At 36.7% G+C, this 21,280-nt stretch overlaps 1 protein-coding gene across 1 annotated transcript in view; it reads left to right on the top strand.

Annotated features, from left to right (window-relative positions):
• The window catches only part of PCDH15 (protocadherin related 15), a 952,716-nt gene that overhangs the window by 623,836 nt on the left and 307,600 nt on the right, over positions 1–21,280 (top strand). The window contains exons 16-17 of the mRNA XM_045291300.1: positions 10,014–10,093; positions 18,402–18,495. Of these exons, the coding sequence (XP_045147235.1) occupies positions 10,014–10,093; positions 18,402–18,495 (174 nt within the window). The remainder of the gene's footprint in view (positions 1–10,013; positions 10,094–18,401; positions 18,496–21,280) is intronic.

The following is a 21,280-nucleotide window of genomic DNA, read 5'->3' as shown; positions in this document are numbered from 1 at the left end:
AGTCATTAATTGATGCAGTTTCTTGAACAGGGAGAATGAACAAAGAACCAAACAGACAGACACACACACACACACACACAGACAATACAGGACTGCAGTACAAAATAGACACAGACAGAGACGATACAAACTGCAGCCCTGAGGGACCACAGAACTTTATTTTTAAGTACTAAATACTGGCAGTGTTCCCATACAAGTTTGCTATCCACACGCTTGAATATCTCATAGCCTTGAGAGTGAGTTCCATATCTCAGCCCATATCACTCTTGTTTACTTTCGACCAGGGAACACTGTTTGCAGCTGCTCCCAAAATTCCTTACTGTTTGCAGTAAGGAAGCAGTTTATGAGAATCAGGTAGAACAGACGTTTGTGCAGTGTCCTAGACAGATACATGACATGAGACATGGCCCTCCTTACATGGCTTCTTCATCTCCCCCTTTCTTAATTTATTTTGATCTCTTATATGTTGAAACACTGCCATAACATTATGCTGCTTTTGCATAATCCTTCATTTTTGGTTTCATCGCGAGAAGACTAAAAAGGCAAACAACAGTATAATGATTAATAGAATAACACTGCCAATGGTTAAAGATAATAAAGCTTTTGCTTATTCCAAAGGGTTAATAGAAGACAGTCTCTTAGTAATTCCCCGAAAAATTTCATTACCAGTAAGTTTGGGTAATTGTCTACTGAAAGTTTCACAAATTTGAGATTCCAATAACTGAATTTCTAAAGATACATTTTTATATCCAAAAACATTTCTCTTTTCCCCCCAATCTTTACTAACGTTATACAGAACAGGAGTAGTACAAAAATAAGAGGTGTTCCAATCACATCGAAGCATAACTCAAATAGCTAACACAGATATCTGATCTCCCATCCACAACACTGTTATAAGTTGGCGATGTCTTCAAGCTAGCTGAGCATCAATGTCATGTTGTTGTTGCCACAACAGATGTGAATCTTTATGCCACCCTCAAACAAAGTCTGCTGTTTGTATTTCTTGCTGCAAAGCAACTCCCACCACGGCTGCAGTAGATGCTACAGCTACAAGTCCAATCACTGTGGCTATTATCAATCCAATCATTCTCTTCGTTCGATGGGTCAATTCGGTCAAGGCCTTGTAGATCTGCATTACTCCTGCAGATTCGCTCCAAGGTCAAGTTAAATTAATAGGTAACCAAATCTCAGGACGTGCTTTAGTAAGATACAAACTGTCTCGAGTTTGGTTAAAAGTTTTCCAACATGTAAAATTTACACAATATTATAAAGTACAATTTGAAGAACAAGTCAAAATCTCTGTGCGTACTAGAATTCCAAGTAATATCTCCTGGTAACATAAGGAATTTTCACAGTAGCTTGAATATACTGAGTAGCATAAATATGAAGATTTACACTAATAGGCGCAACAGTATTAGAAACATTGATAGACATATTGCCAATCCAGGTTTTAATTGGCTCCCTGGATGCTAATCATTTCCATAAATGACCTTGAGAGTTGGTGTCTCCCAACAAATGCGTCATAGGAGGGGTTAATCCTCTGTCATGCCAAATAACAGTTTCATTGCCAGTTCCTTTCAAAGAACCATTATGTATGTGCCATCTTAAAGGTATTTTAGAAAATGTATTAATAAAGTCTCCATGAGGGCTCCAATGCACTGTTTTAAAGTCTGTATGATTTAACAATATCTTAGGTCGTTCTCCTCGATGAGTCCATACCAAATGTTGCGTTCCAGTTCTACATCAGTGAGTGGGCAAAGAGATAACAGGGTAGGAGCAGCCTCAGAGATATTACCGACCTTCCCCCTAAAGCTTCTTGCAGAAATAAGAACTGTAGTTGCTGCAAAAGAAGAATGATTATACCTCACTCCCCAAACCTCATGTGTATTAGATAAACAATGAGAACCATATCCTAGGCAAATAGGGAACCCCCTCACCCCGAAGCTATAATTATTAATATACCTGCCTTCCTCTTCAGCAAAAGGGAAGGGAAAATTTTGAAACTCTTGCAGGAACTTCTGAGTGCAGGAACTCTTAGCCATCTCTCTGTTTCAGAAGTCGGGTTGGCAACCACTCAGCTCCAGAATCTGTGAAAATAAGAGTAAACCCTCGACGCCATTGTAAAATTTCTCCTTCTTTCCACTTTCCTTCTATGGTTGTATAAAATATTAGTTCAGGAGGAGAACATTTTCTTTAGGCTTAAAAAAAACGAGATAGGGCTGTAGAGTCCTCTAGCACTTGCCACTGATTTTAGCAGACAGAATGCTTCCCACCAACTATAGCACCAGCTATAGCCCCTGCAAACAACTCAGCCTGATTTGAAGCTCCGCTGATCCCTGCACAAGTTCTGATATGGAAAAAGCTATTATTCCTTGGACCGGGAGGTGACTTGTCCTTGTCATAAATGGTATCCAATCCTGGAGGTAAAGGAAAATCTTCCTCTTTCCCATGATCCTGCCTTGCGAAATGAAAGTAGCTCTGGGTAATGGAGCAGCCGAAGGGCTGTTAGCCAAATGGCATTTAAGCATTTGTTTTAGTAATTTTGTAATCTCTTGAACATCTTTTCCTTCTATCATAACATCTGATTCTTTCTTCACTAATTCTGGACCTAATTCCTCCTCAGCTACTTCTGCATAATACTATTCCTCCCTTTGGATTCCATTCTCTTATCTTATCTTATCTTATCTTATCCATTCTTTTTCTTCAGCTTTCTAATAGTCTGTCTCTAATAACTGTAAAGCTTGAGCAATCGCACTATACAAAGACCATAGCTTTAAATTCATAGTCTGTCCCCGTTGATGTTTTTACTACTTGTTGCCATGCTCGCGAATTCAATTGAACCTTTTCTTGACTGTAAAACCAACAACAATGTTGTTGTACATGCGCAAATAATTCTCCCAATAATTTATCTTGAACCTCCACCCCTGTAGAATGGAGAAGTCCTTTTATTAACTTTTTGTATTCACGTTCCATGGACGGGGAATTTCCCAGGTTTTTTTTTCTCCCCCCAACCCCCGAAAGTCCCTCTAGTAATTACAGAGGCGCTCCCCTTGGGTTTTCCCTGTTTCATACGGTTTATTTTTTAACCCCGAAAGTCCCTCTAGTGGATTTTCACTTACCAGAGAGGTGCTCCAGTTCAGTTTTTCCTATTTGTTTTTCTTCCGAAAGCCCCTATAATGATCCCCGCTTCCCACTGAGGCACTTCCCTTTCGGGTTCTACCTGCTTCTTTCCGGCCCTTCAATGGGCACCAAATGATGCCGCAGTTTCTTGAGCAGGGAGAATGAACAAAGAACCAAACACCCACACACAGACAATACAGGACTGCAGTACAGAATAGACACAGGCAGAGACGGTACAAACTGCAGCCCTGAGGGACCACAGAACTTTATTTTTAAGTACTAAATACTGGCAGTGTTCCCATACAAGTTTGCTGTTCTCACGCTTGAATTTCTCATAGCCTTGAGAGTGAGTTCTGTATCTCAGCCCATATCGCTCTTGTTTACTTTCGACCAGGGAACACTGTTTGCAGCTGCTCCCAAAATTCCTTACCATTTGCAGTAAGGAAGCAGTTTATGAGAACCAGCTAGGACAGACGGTTGCGCACTGTCCTAGACAGATACTTGACATGAGACACGGCCCTCTTTACATGGCTTCTTCAATTAATAGATGTTTATGGATCTGCCAGTAATTCAAACTGGATTCAAAAAATGACTTGGAATTAAGATTATTAGTGCTGATGCCAGATGGATTTTGACTGACAGCAGAGAATATTTTAAAGAAGTTTACTTGTGTTTTATTGACTTTGCAAAGGTATTAGACTGTGTGCTTCATAAAAAATTATAAATAATATTTTGAAAGATAGGAATTCTAGAACTTAATTGTGCTAAAGCAAAACCTGTACACAGACAAGGAAGGTTTGTACATCAAGGCTTAAAACTTGGAAAGATGTGCGTAAGGGTTGAATCTCTTCACCGTACTTATTCAGGCTGTATGCTGAGTAAGTGATTCTGAGAAGCAGTGCTGTAGGGGTAATAATGTGTCATAGGTTTGGAAAAAGTCTCATTAACAATCCAAAATACACAGATGACAAACCTTGTTTGCTAAGAGTCAAGAGAACTTGAGTTCTCTTGAAGACAATCAACAATGGAATTCTTTACTATGGCTTTCAACTGAATTCAAATAAAACAAAAATACTTAAAACTGGATATATAAACAGCATTATGATAAAGGAAGAAAAGGCTGAAATTCTTAATTTTTGGAGAATTTTGTTTTACTTGAATCTGCAACTGAAGCTCATGGAAGCAGCAGTTCAAAAAATCAAACATTTGTGTGGACAAATCTATTGAAAAAGGTGTACTTCAAGTACTGAAGAGCAGAGATCTTTCCTTGAGCATGAACACCATTTGAGATTGAACACTTGAGTGTGCTGAGCCAACTAGGATGTTTTCAGTCCCCTCATATGCCAACTGGATAGTGGGTTAAAAAGACCAGAGAATAATTGAAGCCTTTGAATCATGGTTTTGGGAAGAAAATTGGAGGTGCCATGGACTGTCCAGGGAACAAAATGTTGGTCTAAGAGGAAGTTCAGCAGATTCTTTTTTCTTAGAAGTGAGTCTGGTGATTTATTCCATATTCATTGGGCATGCTATAATGAGAAAATACTTCCTGGAGGGTATAAAATAGGAAAAATAGATGGTTAATTGAAAATGAAGAAGTTATTGGATGAAACAAATGGACATAATAGCTACTACAATGGGCTCAAACATAACTATAATTGTGTGGCTGCAACAGGACTGAGTCTTGTTTCTTTCTCGTACATCAGGTGGATATGAACTGACTCAAAGGCAAGTCGAGAAAAAAGAAGACCCTTGCTAGATTAACCCAGTGGCTATAATAATGGGCACAAACAGCAATAATTGTGAGGATGATGTAGGAAATTGCAGTGTTTTGTCCTATTGTACATGAATCTCAATGAGCCCACTTTACAGTACTTAACAACAGAAAAATTAGATAGAAATCTTAGGAGATCGTGAATTCCGGTTAATGTGGGAATGATAACAGGAAACCAAACTCGCTGTCATCCAGTCCATTCTTGTTCATGGTGACCCTATAGGACAAGGTAGAACTGCCCTTTAGCTTTCTGAGACTGCAGCTCTTTATGGAAGTAGAAAACCACAGCTTTCCCCTGAGTAGTGGCTGGTGGTTTCAAGCTACTAACCACAGGGTTAGCAGCTGTCTTAGTCTGGGCTGACTACAGAAACAAATTCAGAGACACTCATATATATCAGAAAGAGCTTTATATAAAAGAGTAATTGTATATTAAGAAAACATCCCAGCCCAGTCCAGATCAAGTCCATAAGTCCAATATTAGCCCATATGTCCAATGCCAGTCTATAAATTCCTCTTCAGACTCACAAACACAGGCAATAACACCAAATGCAGGAAGATCACAGGGCAGTGGGTGGAAAGTGTTGTGGATCCAGTGGTGGTGGAAGCATCTCAGCGCTGGTGTGAGTCTCCATGTAGCTCCTCCATCTCCAGGGCTCTGGCTTCATCAGTATAGCTCCATGTGGCTTGTCAACAGGAATGTCTAATGTCTCACAGTGAGTGTGTGTCTGTCCTGCAGTGAGCTATTTATCTCAGTTTCTCCTCCAAATGAGGTCATCAAGCTGCAACCTGATTGACATGCTAAACCCCACCTAGTCACTCAATAGTTTCAAATTGACACCAGATTATATAACAGCAGCCCAAAATGTAACCACTGATTCTTATGGCTCCTCAAGAATAGTTACACAACTGGAATACTTTAACCATTGTTAAACTATCCATATGTAAATTGTTACAATTGCATGTGTTTAGGTATATATTTCTATCAATAACAAAATAATCTATTTTAGAAAAGAAAAAACAAAATGAAAAGCAATAAAAGCATTGTGTATATATTTGAAACAAGTAATAGAATTTTAAGTTGAATTATTTTACTTCGAAGTAAAGTTTATATAACAGTCATAACTGGTAGTATATTTTAATATGAACAGAGTGCATGTGTTCATCTATATTGAAATCTATTTATAAAAGTTAAAAGTATTTAAGGGGTTGGCAATTTATCCCCAAGGATGCAGAAATTTATTTTTGGAAATACCATTGTACTGAATGGAAAGCTTTTGTTCTTGGTCTCAAGCAGTTTAATAACATAAATCAGAACTTGTTTGCCTAAGTGAGAAGAGAAAAGATCATCTAAATCCGTTGATTTTTATCTATTTTAGAGTCCCTCAGGGCAGGTACTTTGTCTTAATGCACTGTGAAATGTGTAGAATCATTCTATGCTCATAAAATGCTTTCTACCAGATGGTATTTGATGGCTGTATTCATCTCGAACATGAACAGAATATTAGTTTAGAGATTTGTTTTCTTTTCCAAAATTTCTATTTTCTAGTGTCTAAGCACATGGCCCATTTTTATAGATATTTTGGGGGACTTTAGTAAAATGGGTGAGTCAAATACAGATTCAGCAAGCTGTTTGAGTAGACCAAATGGGGTGCCTTAAGTTTAAAGCTATTGTTTTTCCATCAAGCAAAAATTAGACAAAGATCAACTTTATCTTGTTAATTATGAGAATAGATTGTGTAACATATTTCAGTAAAACAGTGACTAAATTATTTTGATTGTTAAGTGCTCAATTTACCAATCTGGGCATTAACTCATGTAAAAAAAAGGGTAGGCAAAATATGATACTATGAGTGCTATAAACAAAAATTATGCAATATTCACTTTGCTTTCATCCCCACAAAAATATTTCAGGACTCCCAAATAATTAAATGTTAGAGTATATTAGAGAGATTAAAAATACAACATTAAGCTGGATTTATATAATTGTGTACACAATGCTATATTGCTTGAAAAGTATTTCTTCTAACTTTATGTAAATAAAAGTCACATTGTACAATACAGACTCATTAACTAAAATAGGAAATCCACGGCTATCAAAAATTTTTTGACTCTCAGTAATCTTATAGGCCAGAATGTAACTGCCTCTTTGAGTTTCCTGGCCTTTAAATATATATAGGAATAGATAGTGTCATCATTTTTGTTTTTATTTTTCTTCCTGTGTAGCAGCTAGTGGGTTTGAACTGCTTACCTCAGGTGAGCAGTCCAGTGTCTAGCTCATTAAGGTCATATGGCTCGTTTTCGGACTCATGGTATGTCAATCTTTATGGGAGCAGTTAGCCTCATCTTTCTTCAAGGAGGAACAGATGGGTTTAAAGCACAGTCCATGTGATTAACTGCCTCAGGCTTTCCTATGAGAACCACCAGGCTTCCAAAACAGCAACTACAGAGCATTAAACACACACAATACCTGCTTGTATCTATTGATCTATCATCCTACATGAGAAGACGATGATATAAAAGAGAAAGCAATTGGAAACATTTGTGGTTGCTGGGTGAGGTCAAGTTGATTTCAACCTAGTACGATAGAGCAGAACCTCCCTTTCTCCCGGAGTTGTCCCTGTGGGGACAGGTCATCAGGTCTTTGCTCCCAGGAAGGTGCTGCTATATTGAACTGCCAACATGTTGGTTATCAGCCCAGTGCTTGTCCAATGTGCCACCAGGGCTTCTTGGACAAAGTACAGTGTCAGCTTTTTCGTGATCAAATCCAGTCTCTGAAACGTACATTGCTTTGTTTTTTAAAAATTCCACGCTATTTTTCCAGTTAAGTGAGTCTCTTTAATTGCAATTTAATTTTATCTTCTTAGCTAATTCTTGCTTCACAAGAATTGCTTCTTGCCAATTCTTGATCAGAAACAAAGGAAGAAAATATCAAGTGTTTACTAGCAAACCCACTCAGGACATTATTTGAATTGCTTTGTTTCTTACTTTCTAGTCTTAGGCTACAATTATAATTAAATTAACACTTCAATATTAGATTTAAATGAAATATTTCCAACTGTTTCAATGATTTTAGCCAAGATTGCTTAATTCCTACCATGTTATTATTTCATTTTACTCTTGTGCATGAGAGGTTACAATAATCATTGTAGCAAACAAAACAATATTTTGATCTGAAAAAAACACACGTTACTGTGACAACAATGAAAATGCCAGGGAGGAGAAAGGCCATGACAAAGATAGCTGTCGTCACAATCCACTAAGGAGATGGGGCGAGGGAAAGCGTTCAGACACAGTCAGATACTGCACATGTTTTAGCAGCTAGACCTAATGGGATTCGATGACAGAGTGCACGGAGGAGTAATTATGAGAGGTCAGGTATGAAGATACATGGTGTGAGCAAGTAGACAGACAGAGTTCATGCTATTAGTTGAGATGATAATAATAATGAAAGCAGTAGATAGTTGTTTTAGTTTTAATACTTACAGTGGAGGGTGAAGATTGGAGATACATTGCAATTTTGGGCTTTGTAACATTTGAATTGTGAATGCTTGTTATTCCCTAAATTGAAGATTCAAGTAGCTAAGTTGACATAAGTCTGAAATTCAAGGCAAAGTATCGTCCTAGAGCTGTGGTTCTCAACCTGTGGGTTGTGACCCCTTTGGGGGTCGAACGACCCTTTCACAGGGGTCACCCGATTCATAACAGTTGCAAAATTACATTTAGGAAATAGCAATGAAAATAATTTTATGGTTGGGGTCACCACAACACGAACTGTCTTAAAGGTAATAATAAGGACTAAAGCAGCATTAGGAAGGTTGCGAACCACTGGCCTAGAGAATATGGATGCTATTTAAAGCTACACATTAGCTAAGTTTACCGCATGCGTGTGATTCAGACCACCTTTGGAGCAACACAATGTAAAACTGCTTCTAGCTGAGGATAGGTCAGCAGTGGGAAACAAGAAGTTACCAGTAGAGTCAGAGCAAGAACAGGAGCCTGGGGGAGAAGGCATGAGTGTGTCCCGGAGGAGGTGTTTTTCTGAGGCGGAGATGCACTCTTCTTGTAAAGCTTCTGTCGCAGAATTTGGCTCAGAGTGAATATTCCTTGTGCTTATTCAGCTGGTTTTGGACCTTAGGGTACGTGTAATCTAGGAAATATTTTCAGCCGTCAATCCATCATGGCAGCTGATAGAGATGGTCCAATTAGTTTAAACTGTAGAGCTAGATGAATATAAAATATAATAAAAATGAAATAACTCTACAAAAAAATTACATATTTCCTATCAGGTCAGTTTTCTATAAACTCAGGAGATATTATTTTTATTCATTATTATTACCTTTCTTTCTGCATTCAAAACCAAATTTACTACCATCTGGTTGATTGTGACTCAACAATTCTATACACAGATTAGATGTGATCCACAGCGTTGTCAAGGCTGTGAATATTTATAGACGATGCTACATTTTTCTCCTGAAGTGCAGGTATGGGTTTGAACTCCTAACCTTGTGTTCAGTGGCCAACACTTCACCAACTACACCACCAGGGCTCCTTGATACTACTTTCAGAAAAGCTGAGCTCAGCCATGAAATTCTTTATTTTTTAATATATTACCACTAGTTTTTAAAATTGTTTTATTCCTAAGAGTATCATAGATAGTATGTGTCATTAGCTTCAAGCTTCTACAGTACTCTGGATTGAATGGGGAGTGAGGTAGTTAGTTGATTGTGCCAACCTGGCCGATTAACACATGTGAGGTGAGTTGAAGGGCGAAGAGATAAATGGCTTGGTGAGCCTCACCTTGTGGAGACCTCTGCCAGCGCTGAGACGCTTACACGTTCACTGACTCCGCTTTCCTCCTGCAGTCGGCATCACAGTGTATGTTTTGTGAGATAAAGGAGGACTTTGTGGATTGGTGTTGGACATATGGGTTAATGTTGGACTTGTGGGCTTGGGCAGCACTGGGTTGGGATGTTTTCTTGATGAGCACTTAACCTTTATTTAAAACTCTCTCTTATACATGACTTTCTGTGGATTTGTTTCTCTAAAGTACCCAGACTAACACAGGGGCTTCGTAGTCATATCGATGACTTGACAATTGAAATACGTTGTTGTTTTTCTTCAGGCAACTGATCGAGAAGGAGACCCAATAACCTATGCCATTGAGAATGGAGATCCTCAGCGCGTCTTTAATCTTTCAGAAACGTAAGTTAAAAGTTATTTCCAAACAGATTTATTCCCCTTTAAGATTGTTAACCCATGCACCAAATCAGAAGAGAACAGGGCCCTAATCAAAGGTTTTCAGCAGTTTGTAATTGATAGTTTCTTTCTTTCTTTCTTTTTAAATGAATGTTAATGAGAGTTGGGAGAATATTTCAGAACAAAAAAATCTTACCCAGGAGACTATTTATTTATTTTAAATATTTTTACTAAGTAAAATCCACTGAGGTGGAAACATTTCATTTTCAGGTATAACCTGGGATTAATTAGATCCTTTAAAGTTGTCAGCTATTTATAATGACAAGGGCGTTTCCACAGAGTGTATCCTGGCAGTAAATTGTTTAGTGAAAAGAGATTTTATGGGGTGAGGTGTACGGTGGGACCAGCCTCTAATTTCTGATGAATTTCGGTATATTCTAAAGCAGCTAAAGTTAAAGTATTCTAAATCCATGCTAAGATTAATTGACGTTGAGATAAAGCCTTTCTATTTAACTCTCTGAAAATGTCACCCGATAATGATAACTGTTGAGAAAACTGGGGACAGAGAATAAGCAAAAGCACTGTAATGTCCAGAGAGGTCACCTGCTTCCCTTTTCCCATGATAAAGCGGCCGTTCTGCCACCTGAGGCGTGCTGTTAATGAACTGCACTTGCGGTCTTTCTGACAGTTTCTGTGTGGTCTTGAGTGGTTTCACTCCCCGAAAGAATGGAAACCTCAATTTGACCTATAATTAGAAAGTGAAAAATTGACAAAGTTAGTGAGTACATCAGGCTTAAGGTCATGCGGCATATAATGTCAGATCCATGAGTAGGCTCTTGGATTTTTGAGCAACATGCAATCTCTTGCAGGTTAAGATTCTACAACTATGGGTTATTAATATCTGGGACACCCATGTCAAGAACTGTGTTTTCTAAATTTTTGGTTTCACAGATTAATAAAACTCTACTTAAAGTGGGGAAGTTTTACTATTTGGAAAGGTCTCCACTAGAGACATGAAAATAAAAATTTGACTATACCCCACAATCATCATGAAAGAAATCAAACATTCAAAGGAGTAAAAAATAATTTATATGATAGCGCTTTCATTGTTAGATACATATATCAATGAAATAAAATTATAAATCCAAAAACAAACCCTAACATTTATGGCCAATTGATTTCTGACAAAGGACTTGAGACAAATCAATCTTTCCAACAAACTATGGGACATCGGGATATCCATATGCCAAAGAATGAAGACAGATTCCTTACCTTATACCACACACAAATAGCACTCCAAGTGGATCAGAGCCTGATAGGTATAATTGTACAACTCTTAAATACAACACAGATGTAAATCTTCATATTTTGCTCTGGTGTAGTACAAGTGCTGAAGGTGAAAGTTGATAAACTGATTTTCATTTAACCCAAACCAAACTAACAAAAAAAGACCTCTTCAAAATCCAACAGCAATTCTTAGTCATTATAATGTGTTTTCCCTTCATACACTGGAGTAAAATGCATGCCCCAAAGGTTCTTTTAACTCTCTTCTAAACTATATTAGCCAGAGATGGATAATCATTTCATTACCACTTTGGAGAAACAGACAACAACTGGTGGCACTTTGGATTAGCCTTGGTCTGTTACCGGAAGGGTCAGTAATTCAAACCCACCAGCCTCTCCACGGGAGATGAGCTTCTGCCAAGTCTTGTAAACCGTTGCTATGATCTGAAAGTGATTCTATGGCAGTGGGTTTAGATGTAAATTTACAAACGTTAACTTTATGTAATTTTATGAATTGAATGAGTCTTTTGTAACCTAAAACAAAGAGATTCCCATTAAAGAAAAATTCTTGGTTCTTTAAAAGTCACAACTGTCCATTATAAAAACTGATTAACAACATACATTATAATACACAAACATTGAAATGCAAAGAAACATTTTAATAGAGGGTAGTAAATGAGAGAGTCAAATGTCACAGTGAGAAGTTTATTTGAAAAAATTTATACTCACTAACATTTTTTAACATTAAATCCAGAACTTGGTTACATTTTTCATGTTGGTCTGAACTTTATAAATACTTTGAAAATACAATGACTTATAAGAAATCTATGGGATCTCTGGTCAAACAGTAGGTTACACTTGGGGCTGCAAATCATAAGGTCAGCAGTTCGAAACCATCAGCCGTTTAGAGGAAGAAAGATGAGACTTCCTGCTCGTGTGAACATATACAGCCTGTAGACCCCAAAGGGCAGTTCTCTGTCCTGCAGGGTTATAATAAGTCTGAATCAACTCCGTGGCGGGAGTTTTATTTAGTGTTTCTAAGCAATATTTATAAGCTTAAAAAAATTTTTCCTATTACCTTACATTCAAAATATATCCAGAAATCAAATCACTTTTCATACTCTCCATTCTACCAGCACAGTCTTTGTTACTATCATCCCCGAGGAGGCTACTCTTGCCGCTCTGTGATTGTTGTGGGTCCGTGCCTTCAAGTCAGCTCCTACTCACAGCAACGGCATTCACAACAAAATGAAACACCACCTGCTCCAGGCCATCTTCCTAATGTTCGAACCAATGTTGCAGCCACTCTGTCAATCAGTCTCGTTGAAGACCTTCCTCTTTGTTGCTGCCCCCCCCACCACTTTACCAAGCATGATGTCCTTCTGCAGGGACTGACTTCTCTGGGTAACATGTACATAGTATGTGAGATGAAGTCTTGTCCTCTTTGCCTCTAAGGAACTTTCTTGCTGTACTTCTTCCAAAACAGAACTGCTGGTTCTTTTGGCAGCCCAGAGTACTTGCAATCTTATCTGCCAACTCTATAGTTCAAATGCATCTATACGGCTTTGGACCTCCTTATTCAGTGTCCAACTTGCATGTGCATATGAGGCAATTGAAAATGTCATGATTTGGGTAGCACACACCTTAGCACTCAAAGTAACTTCCTTGCTTTTCAATACTTGAAAGCAGTCTTGTTCAGCAAGTTTTCCTAAAGCAAGCATCCTTCAATTTCTTGTACTGCTCCTTTCATGAACACTGATTGTGGATCCAACCAAGACGAAATCTTTAATAACTTCAGTCTTGTATCTGCTTATCATGAAGGTCCCTATTGGTCCTGTTGTGAGGATTTACTTTGAGTTGTAATCCATTCTGAAGATTGCAATCCTTGATCTTCATCACCAAGTGCTTTAATGTTCAAATTCAGGAAGCATGGTTTTGTCATCTGCATATCACACGTTTTTTTAGTAAGCCTTCCTCCTATTTAACACCATGGTCTTCATAGAATTTAACTTCTCTAATTATTTGCTCAGCATCCGGATGGAATAGTCTGGTGAAGGGACACCATCCCGACACACACCGCTCCTGATATGAAACCATGCAATATCTCCTTGTTCTGGTCTCAGAATTGCCTCTTGATCCGTGTACAGATTCTGCATAAGCACAAGTACGTGTTCTGTAATTTACATTCTTCTCAGTACCATCACCCATAGTTTATTATGATCCACACAGCTGAATGGTTTTTCATAGTCAATGACATACAAGTAAATATCTCTCTGGTATTTGCTGCTTTCAACCACGATCCACCTGCCATTAGCAATGATACCTCTTGTTCCATATCCTCATCTAAATCTGGCCCGAACCTCTGGCTGCTTTCTGTCAATATACTGCTGCAATCATTGTTGGATTATCCCCAGCAAAATTCTACTTGCATGTGATAGCAATGCTATTGTTCTAAATTTGCATGTTCTCGTAGGTCACCATTTTTAAATGAGTACAAATGACCTTTTCCAGGAGAGTGGCCAAGATATTGTATGCAAAATGTCCTTGTATAGATTAAGGAGGGCTTCCAGTGCTTCATCAGCTTGTTGAAACGTTTCAACTGGTGTTCCATTAATTCTTGCAGCCTTGTTTTTTGGATAATGCTTTCAATGTGATTTTGCTTATATACTACCTCCTGCAATGATGGAATGTTGACTAGTTATTTTTGGTACAGTGACACTGGGTCTTCTTCTGATTCTTCCTTCATCACTCAACATTTGGCCTATATTATCTTTCAATATTGAAATTTGAGGCTTGATTTTTTTCCCTTGAATTCTTTCAGTTTAAGATATTCTGAGTGATCTTCTGTTTTAGCTTTCTAACTTTTAAGTCTTTGATCATTTCATTATAATAATATTTTGTCTTTTTAAGCCATCCTCTGAAATTTTCTGTACAGATCTTTGACTTCATAATTTCTTCCATTTGGTTTAGCTACTGTAGGGTTAAAAGCAAGTTTCAGAATCTCATCTGACACATACGTGAATTTTTTTCTTTCTTTCCTTTATTTTTAATGATCTTTTGTTTTCTCCTTGTATAATGTTCTTGATGTCCTCCCACAGCTCAAGAGATCTTCTGCCTTTAGTGTTTAATGCATGAAATTTGTTCTTGGCGTGTCCTCAAAATTCAGGTGGGGGTTTTTAAAGGCCATATTTTAACTCTCATGGGCTTGTTTTCCTTTAATTCAACTTCAACCTGAATTTACATACGAGTAATTGATGGTCTGTTCCACAGTCGACCACTGGCCTGGTTTTAGCTGCTGATACTGAGGCTCTCCGTGGTCTCTTCCCACAGACATAGTCAGTTTGATTTCTGTGTGTTCCACCTGGAGAAGTCCACATGCATGGTCACCTTTTGTGTTGCTGAAAAGAGGCATTTACTATGAGCAAATCGTTGGTCTTGCAAAATTCTATCATGAAATCTACAACTTCATTTCTGCCACCAAGGCCATATTGTCCAACTGCTGTATCTTCCTTTTGGTTTCAAACTTTTGCATTACAATTGCCAATATTTACCAATACATCTTGATTGAATGTTTGATCAATTTCTGACTGAGGACTGGTTGATTTCTTCAATTTTGCATCACTAGCTTAGGTTGGTGCATAAATTTAAATAATAATTGTATTGATTGGTTTTTCTGAAATGCAGATAGACATGATTTTATTACAGACAGCATTGTACTTTAAGATAGATAAATCTTTAAATATTCAGTTTGGAAGAGGTATATAATACTACCATCGCTCTTGATACACTTTTCCCAGCACAGTAAGTTATATGGTTTTCTGATTAAATATAGCCAATTTTAGTCTATTTCAGCTCATGCATGCCTATGTTAATTCTCTATGCATTTCATTTCATTTTTAATGACTTCCAATTTTCAGAGTTTCACACTTCAGACATTTAAAGTTCTGCATATTCATTGATGTTTGCAGCTGTTTCTTTTCACTTGATGTCGTGCCCCATCAGCAAATGAAGATCTGGTGATGGCTTTGCCTCCACAGGCCTTACTCCATGAGTCATTATCATTGACTGCATTTTAGGAAGGCAGCTCAACCTCGGTCCACTTTGAGTGCTTTCTGAATGCAGGGGCTCATCTTCTTTCAGTGTTTCTGACTGTGCTCCACTTCTGTTCATTAGGTTTTCAGTAACTGATAGTGTTTTGATGCTATTCGAAGGATTTTCAGTAGCTAATTTCTCTGAAGTGGACATCTTACTACTTTTTGATGATCTGTTCTTACTCTGGAAGTTTCGTCAAAACCTCTTCAGTTTGGATGACCCTGTTGGTATTTGAAATGCAGGTGAAGTAGCTTTCAGCATCATAACACACAAGCCACCACAGTCTGACAAACTGACAGACATACAAGGGCTGTGATTGCTAATCACTAATGATTTTAGTTAACGCTTAGTGTCTCCTTTACAATATTCTTTTAATCATTAGAGATATACGTGCCTTGTTTATCATATTGTATCTGATGTGATGTTTACATATTTTCAATATGGGAATTGGTCGATGTTTCTTGCATTCCTAAATAGTTAAGTTTAGTTAACTAGTAGATTTCTAAAGAGTGAAGTTCAGTGGACTACTAAAGTAGTTAAGTGATTCCACTGATAACTGAAAAGTGATTGGCTTGAATTTACAATGCGTTCTGTGGGAGAAAGATGGAGTAGTAAGCTTCTGTAATTATACACAGCTCTGTAAAGCCTATGGGGAAACTTTATAGTTTCCATTTTGTTGTAACCTACTCAACAGTATTTTGTTTGGTTTTCGGTTATTGTATCTTCCAATGATAATTTCCACCTGGTTAAAAACAGGACTTCTGCTAATTATTTAGTTCTGGTATTTCATAAAAAGCTGCTTCATATGTTCCCATAAATTGCTCTTTTGCTGAGAATGTCAAAATATACTGCCTATACTTCTATTCTCTAATATTCCATTCCACTGGTTAAAATATGGAACACAAGCATGTATTATCTGAAGGAAAGAATAATCTTCATCTTAATCACCAGGTCATGAAATAAATGGTTGGTTACTTGTTATTTGGTCCTAGACAGACCAAATGCCATAAAGCTTATTTAGTATTTGTAAAAATCTATAATTGGAAAGGAAGAATGAGGATCCTTGGTGATGTCAGGCAGGTAAGTTTTGGGCTTTGAACCTCAAGATCAGTGGTTCAAGCCCACACTGCAAGGGAGAAAGCGGAGGCTGTCTGCTCCTGTCAAGATTGATAACCTTGGAAACCTACGGGAGTCAGAGGAGTAGGAATGGACTCAATGATAGTGACTTTTGTTTTATTTTGTTTTAATAAAGAACAATGTCGAGTACTGAATCTCAAACCAAAAGGAGACTTGGATTAGAACAATCTCAATGTCCTTTCATTCTGTGTGCTATCGCCAGGGTTTCCTTTTCCCTTTTCTACATTAACTTGTGGGTTAGAATCAGAAGCAATAAATGCCTTATTTTTCTCATTGAATGTCACTTCAGAATGAGATTATCTGAACCATCTGCAGTGTGGAAAGTTGATCCAAACGTGATTGTTGTGAAGATACTCTGGGAATTGGTTTTCAGTTATTTTGACAAAACATTTAAAAGTGTACAAGAAGTGAAGTCAGCTTCTCAAATTCATACCATATGTTTAAAACTGCTTCAAAAAAAAGCTATGTCATAAACAACAACAAAATAAAAGAGTAAGGGTGACTTTAATTTAGATTCAATGGCTTTGACTTCTGGTACTCAAGCACCAAACAAAGAGACTGCAAAATGTTTGTCCAAAAAAATCACATTTAAAGGTGAGGGAATTTTTTCATGTACGTGGTGTGAATTGCTTAAAATCCATGTTAACAATGTAAGCACTTGTATTAAATTGAAAGCTTTTAATCAATCAGAAGTAAATCTTGTTTTAATACTTGATAAATATTTTAAGGTTTTATTATATTAGGGTACTCTCTCCTCTAAGGCAGGTGCTTACTAAGTCTTAATTAAAATTTCATATACATTTTTAGGTTGTAAAACCTGAAATGAATGTGGAACTTTATTTAGAGAGCAAATACATTAACAAATTGATTTAAAAGCAAACAAAGATGTTCCATTGAATGGTAAAACCTTAAATAGCACTATTTATGAAGTGTGAAACACTAAGTTATAATAATAAAATATTTCTAAGTATAAGAATCCGCCTATGGCTGTATCCCCATGATACATAATAAGTAAAGTTAAGATCCACTTAAATGTGAAAATAATGGTAGATTTAAAACATTGTCAGGATATCTAAGAAATAATTTGATTTTATCAATTATGAAATTATATAACTAGTACTCATAAATCATGTTTTTAAATCATATAAATCACTAGATGTAATCTAGGCCAAGTTTTGATGACAATTATGTTTAAGCATGATTATAAAAGAGAATGAAGAAATATTGAAAACTTATTAACCATGATATCTCTAAATTTTTCTTTGAAAACTCCATCTTGTAATATTTAAAGTCCTATGATGAGCCAAAATATTAATTTAATTTAATCTTCAGAGATTTCCAAAGATCGAATTAACATGATTAACATTTCACCATGGGACATATATATGAAAATGAAGAGGATAGGTAATTTCAATTAGTTACAAGAAACTATTTACTGGTTCAAAATATACTTAAACTACTAAAGAATAATAGAAAAATTTAACATTCAAATAATTACAAATAAGGGAGACATATTTCTTCCCGGGATTAAATAAACAGAGTTTTATTTGGGGGTGCTTCTCTCGCTGGTGACAAGAGAATCAACACAGTTATCCCATTGAATTCTGCAAGTTTCAGTTTTGCTACGATCAAACACTGTAAAATTCTTTCCCATTTTCCGAAGCAAATCATAAATCTTAAATGCTCAAGCTGTATATGCTGAAGGGAAAAGCCCTATCAAAAGAGCTTTATCACAATAAGAATATGTTTTTGTGACATAAAATCTATTTGTATTGTAAGAGCTTGTCTTCTCTTCCACTAGAACTGGAGTTCTCAGCCTGGGGAAAGCACTGGACAGGGAGAGCACCGACCGGTATATTCTGATCGTCACGGCTTCAGACGGCAGGCCAGATGGGGTGAGTAGCCTCTTTTGAGTAGACAAGAGTTTTCAAAACTATTAAGGGAACTTAGTCTTGCAATATTGCACTCTAAGCAATTTGTCACAGTAATAAACTGATATATATACTTTTTTTTTTGCCTTGGGCAACTTTATTTTTTACTGGAAATGCTATTTTCCTGTTGACTTCTTAACTATATGAATCTATACTTTGAATATGCTATGTTGTTGCAACTTTTGATCTGATGTATTAGAAATCTGTGATTGGTAGTTCAACACAATTAGTGGGAGGAAAGAATTCTACCTTACTGTAGGAAGCACTCCATTTTGTCTGAAATTGCACCACTCTAAATTGCACCCTGCTACTTCTGCATGCTACAATATATATTCTTTAATCTGACACTCTTTTTGAGGGTTGGAGAATTTTTGGATAAATACATCAAAGCATTTAGAAAACCCATATGAATAATTCCATAGGTTTGTTTAAGGAGCACCCAGTATCCCAAATGATCCGTGACTAAGTGATTTAACTATATGTGCATACTAAAGAAAAAGGCACTCTATTTCTTCTGCATCAGAAAATAATTTTCTAGAATAAATAAATTTTTATTGGATGTATGCATTTTATAATGATTTGTCTGTGTCCATTGAACCACCTTGTCCACAACCACCATGATTCTGATTTTTAAGCACTAGTTTTTCAGTGGTTGTTAATATGATTAGATAGCATTTTCACTACCCTTTTGATACAAGTCAATTTTTCCCTTTTGCCAATCCTGATGGGCCAAATAAGTATTGTTATCCTGGAATAATTTCTTTATATGTTTATAACCAAAAAGACTTCTTACAGGTTTATAACCAGTATCTTCATCATTTTATTTAATGTTTGGTGCATACATTTGAATAATGTATTAACTGCTCTTCTTTGTTGGCATACAAATATTATCCTATCACATACAGCATGATATTTCAAGATAGATATTGGAATGTTACTTTTACCCATGAATCTAATGCCAATTCCAGTTGAATCTGTCGATCTTGGCATAGTAACCCATATAATTGTCCAATTCAAAATGGCCAGTGCCATTCCATTTCAGCTCACTAATGCTTAAGATATCAACCTTCATGTAGTTTCAATTTCAGTTTTGACAACTTGCAATTTTCCTAGATTCCGATTTTGCACGTTCATGTTCCAATTATTAATCAATATTTTCAGCTTTTTTTATTTCTTTGTTTTTCTTATTTTCAGTCATGATCCATCAGCAGGCCAGGCCATGGAAGCTTTGTTCTTTATGCACACCATTGAGATCTGTTCTACTTGGGAAAGGGAGCTCTCTCACCCATTCACATTCTGGGTGTCTTTCAATCCAAGCGGCTTGCTTATCAGATTATATTACACTATGTTGCTTATCAGACTATATCTGCACTATATCAGACTTAAGTTTTTCACTGGCTAATCCCTCAGAAGTGATTAACCTAGTTCTTTATTCATCTGGAACCAACACTGAAATCTATTCTCTATGAATGACCGCGCTGGTATTTGAAATACTGGTTGAGTAACTTATAGCAACACAGGAGCATGCAGTCTACCACAGAACAACAAAATGATAAAGGAGCGATGAGAAAAAGAGAATTAAGGATAACTACTTAAGTTTGATAATGATATTCCACCTATGATACACTTTTTAAAATATATTTCTCATTCATTATATAAATAGCTATTATTGGGTCCAGAGCAGGGATACTTTTAAGGAACAGCACAGCCAGTGGTAATAGAAGTAGTATAGGATTTAAGAAAAATTAACTCCTAAGATTCATGCATGTGTATATATACATACACATGATGCTTTGCTGAATAAACTTGCACCTATATTAAAGAAGTCAGTGAGAGACTTTCGAAGGCTATAATTGCAACACTTGAATTATGAAGGAAGTTTAGTGGACAGCTTGGCTGAGTGGTACCCAAAGGAGGACGTGAGAGGAGCAGGCTAAGCAGTGATAGGAATTATTTAGTATAGAAGACAGGATAGCATTAGAGAGAAGTGAAATTAGGAAAGAACATTCCGGTCAACTATTTAAAGAAAAAAAATGAAAGAAGGAAATCATACTACATAGCTTTGGGATATTTCATTATAAATCAGAAAAACAATGGTAGTAATTTAGCTAGTGAATTTTGTCTGGCCTTAACAATAAGGAGCAAGGGAGCAGATGGAAACGAAATCATATATTTAGATTTGGCATGGCTCCATCTATTAATTATGTTTCTCCCTTGCTATAAACTAAAAATAAATTCTAGATCACAAGGAGATTAGTTCTTTTTGGAAAGTGTTTTGTACTTTGGGCATGCTATCAGGAGACACTCATCTCTGGAAGGATATGAGCATGCCTGACAGAGTAGTAGCGGGTCAGTGAAAGAGAGTTAAGAATTTCAGTAAGATGAATTGACACTGGGGTCGTAACAATGGGCACAAACAGCAATACTGTTCAGTGAGGGAAGACGCAGGCAGTTTGGTTCTGTTGTTCATAAGGTGATCATAAATCCTGACCAATTGGAATCCACTGAACAGCAGCAGGATGTGTTTCACATAATTTGATTAAGGATTTCTAGTTGAGAATATGGTTGAATTAAATTAGTTCAAAGCAAGAAAAGAGAAAGAAAATTGACACAAACTATGATATTTTCCCACTATACCATTGTAGTGGGTAATTTTAAAGATGTGAATCTAATTTTGTTTCTATGGTGTATTTGAAATACATAGCGAAATAATTTAGTGGACAAATTTTAAACAGTTATTTAGGTAAAG

The sequence above is a fragment of the Echinops telfairi genome, unplaced genomic scaffold (assembly GCF_000313985.2).
Source record: "Echinops telfairi isolate 266 unplaced genomic scaffold, ASM31398v2 ScPeMD7_70;HRSCAF=299, whole genome shotgun sequence".
In the NCBI taxonomy this organism is placed as follows: domain Eukaryota; kingdom Metazoa; phylum Chordata; class Mammalia; order Afrosoricida; family Tenrecidae; genus Echinops; species Echinops telfairi.
Note: the sequence above shows the minus strand (reverse complement) of the source record. Positions and strands in the feature narration are given on the sequence as shown.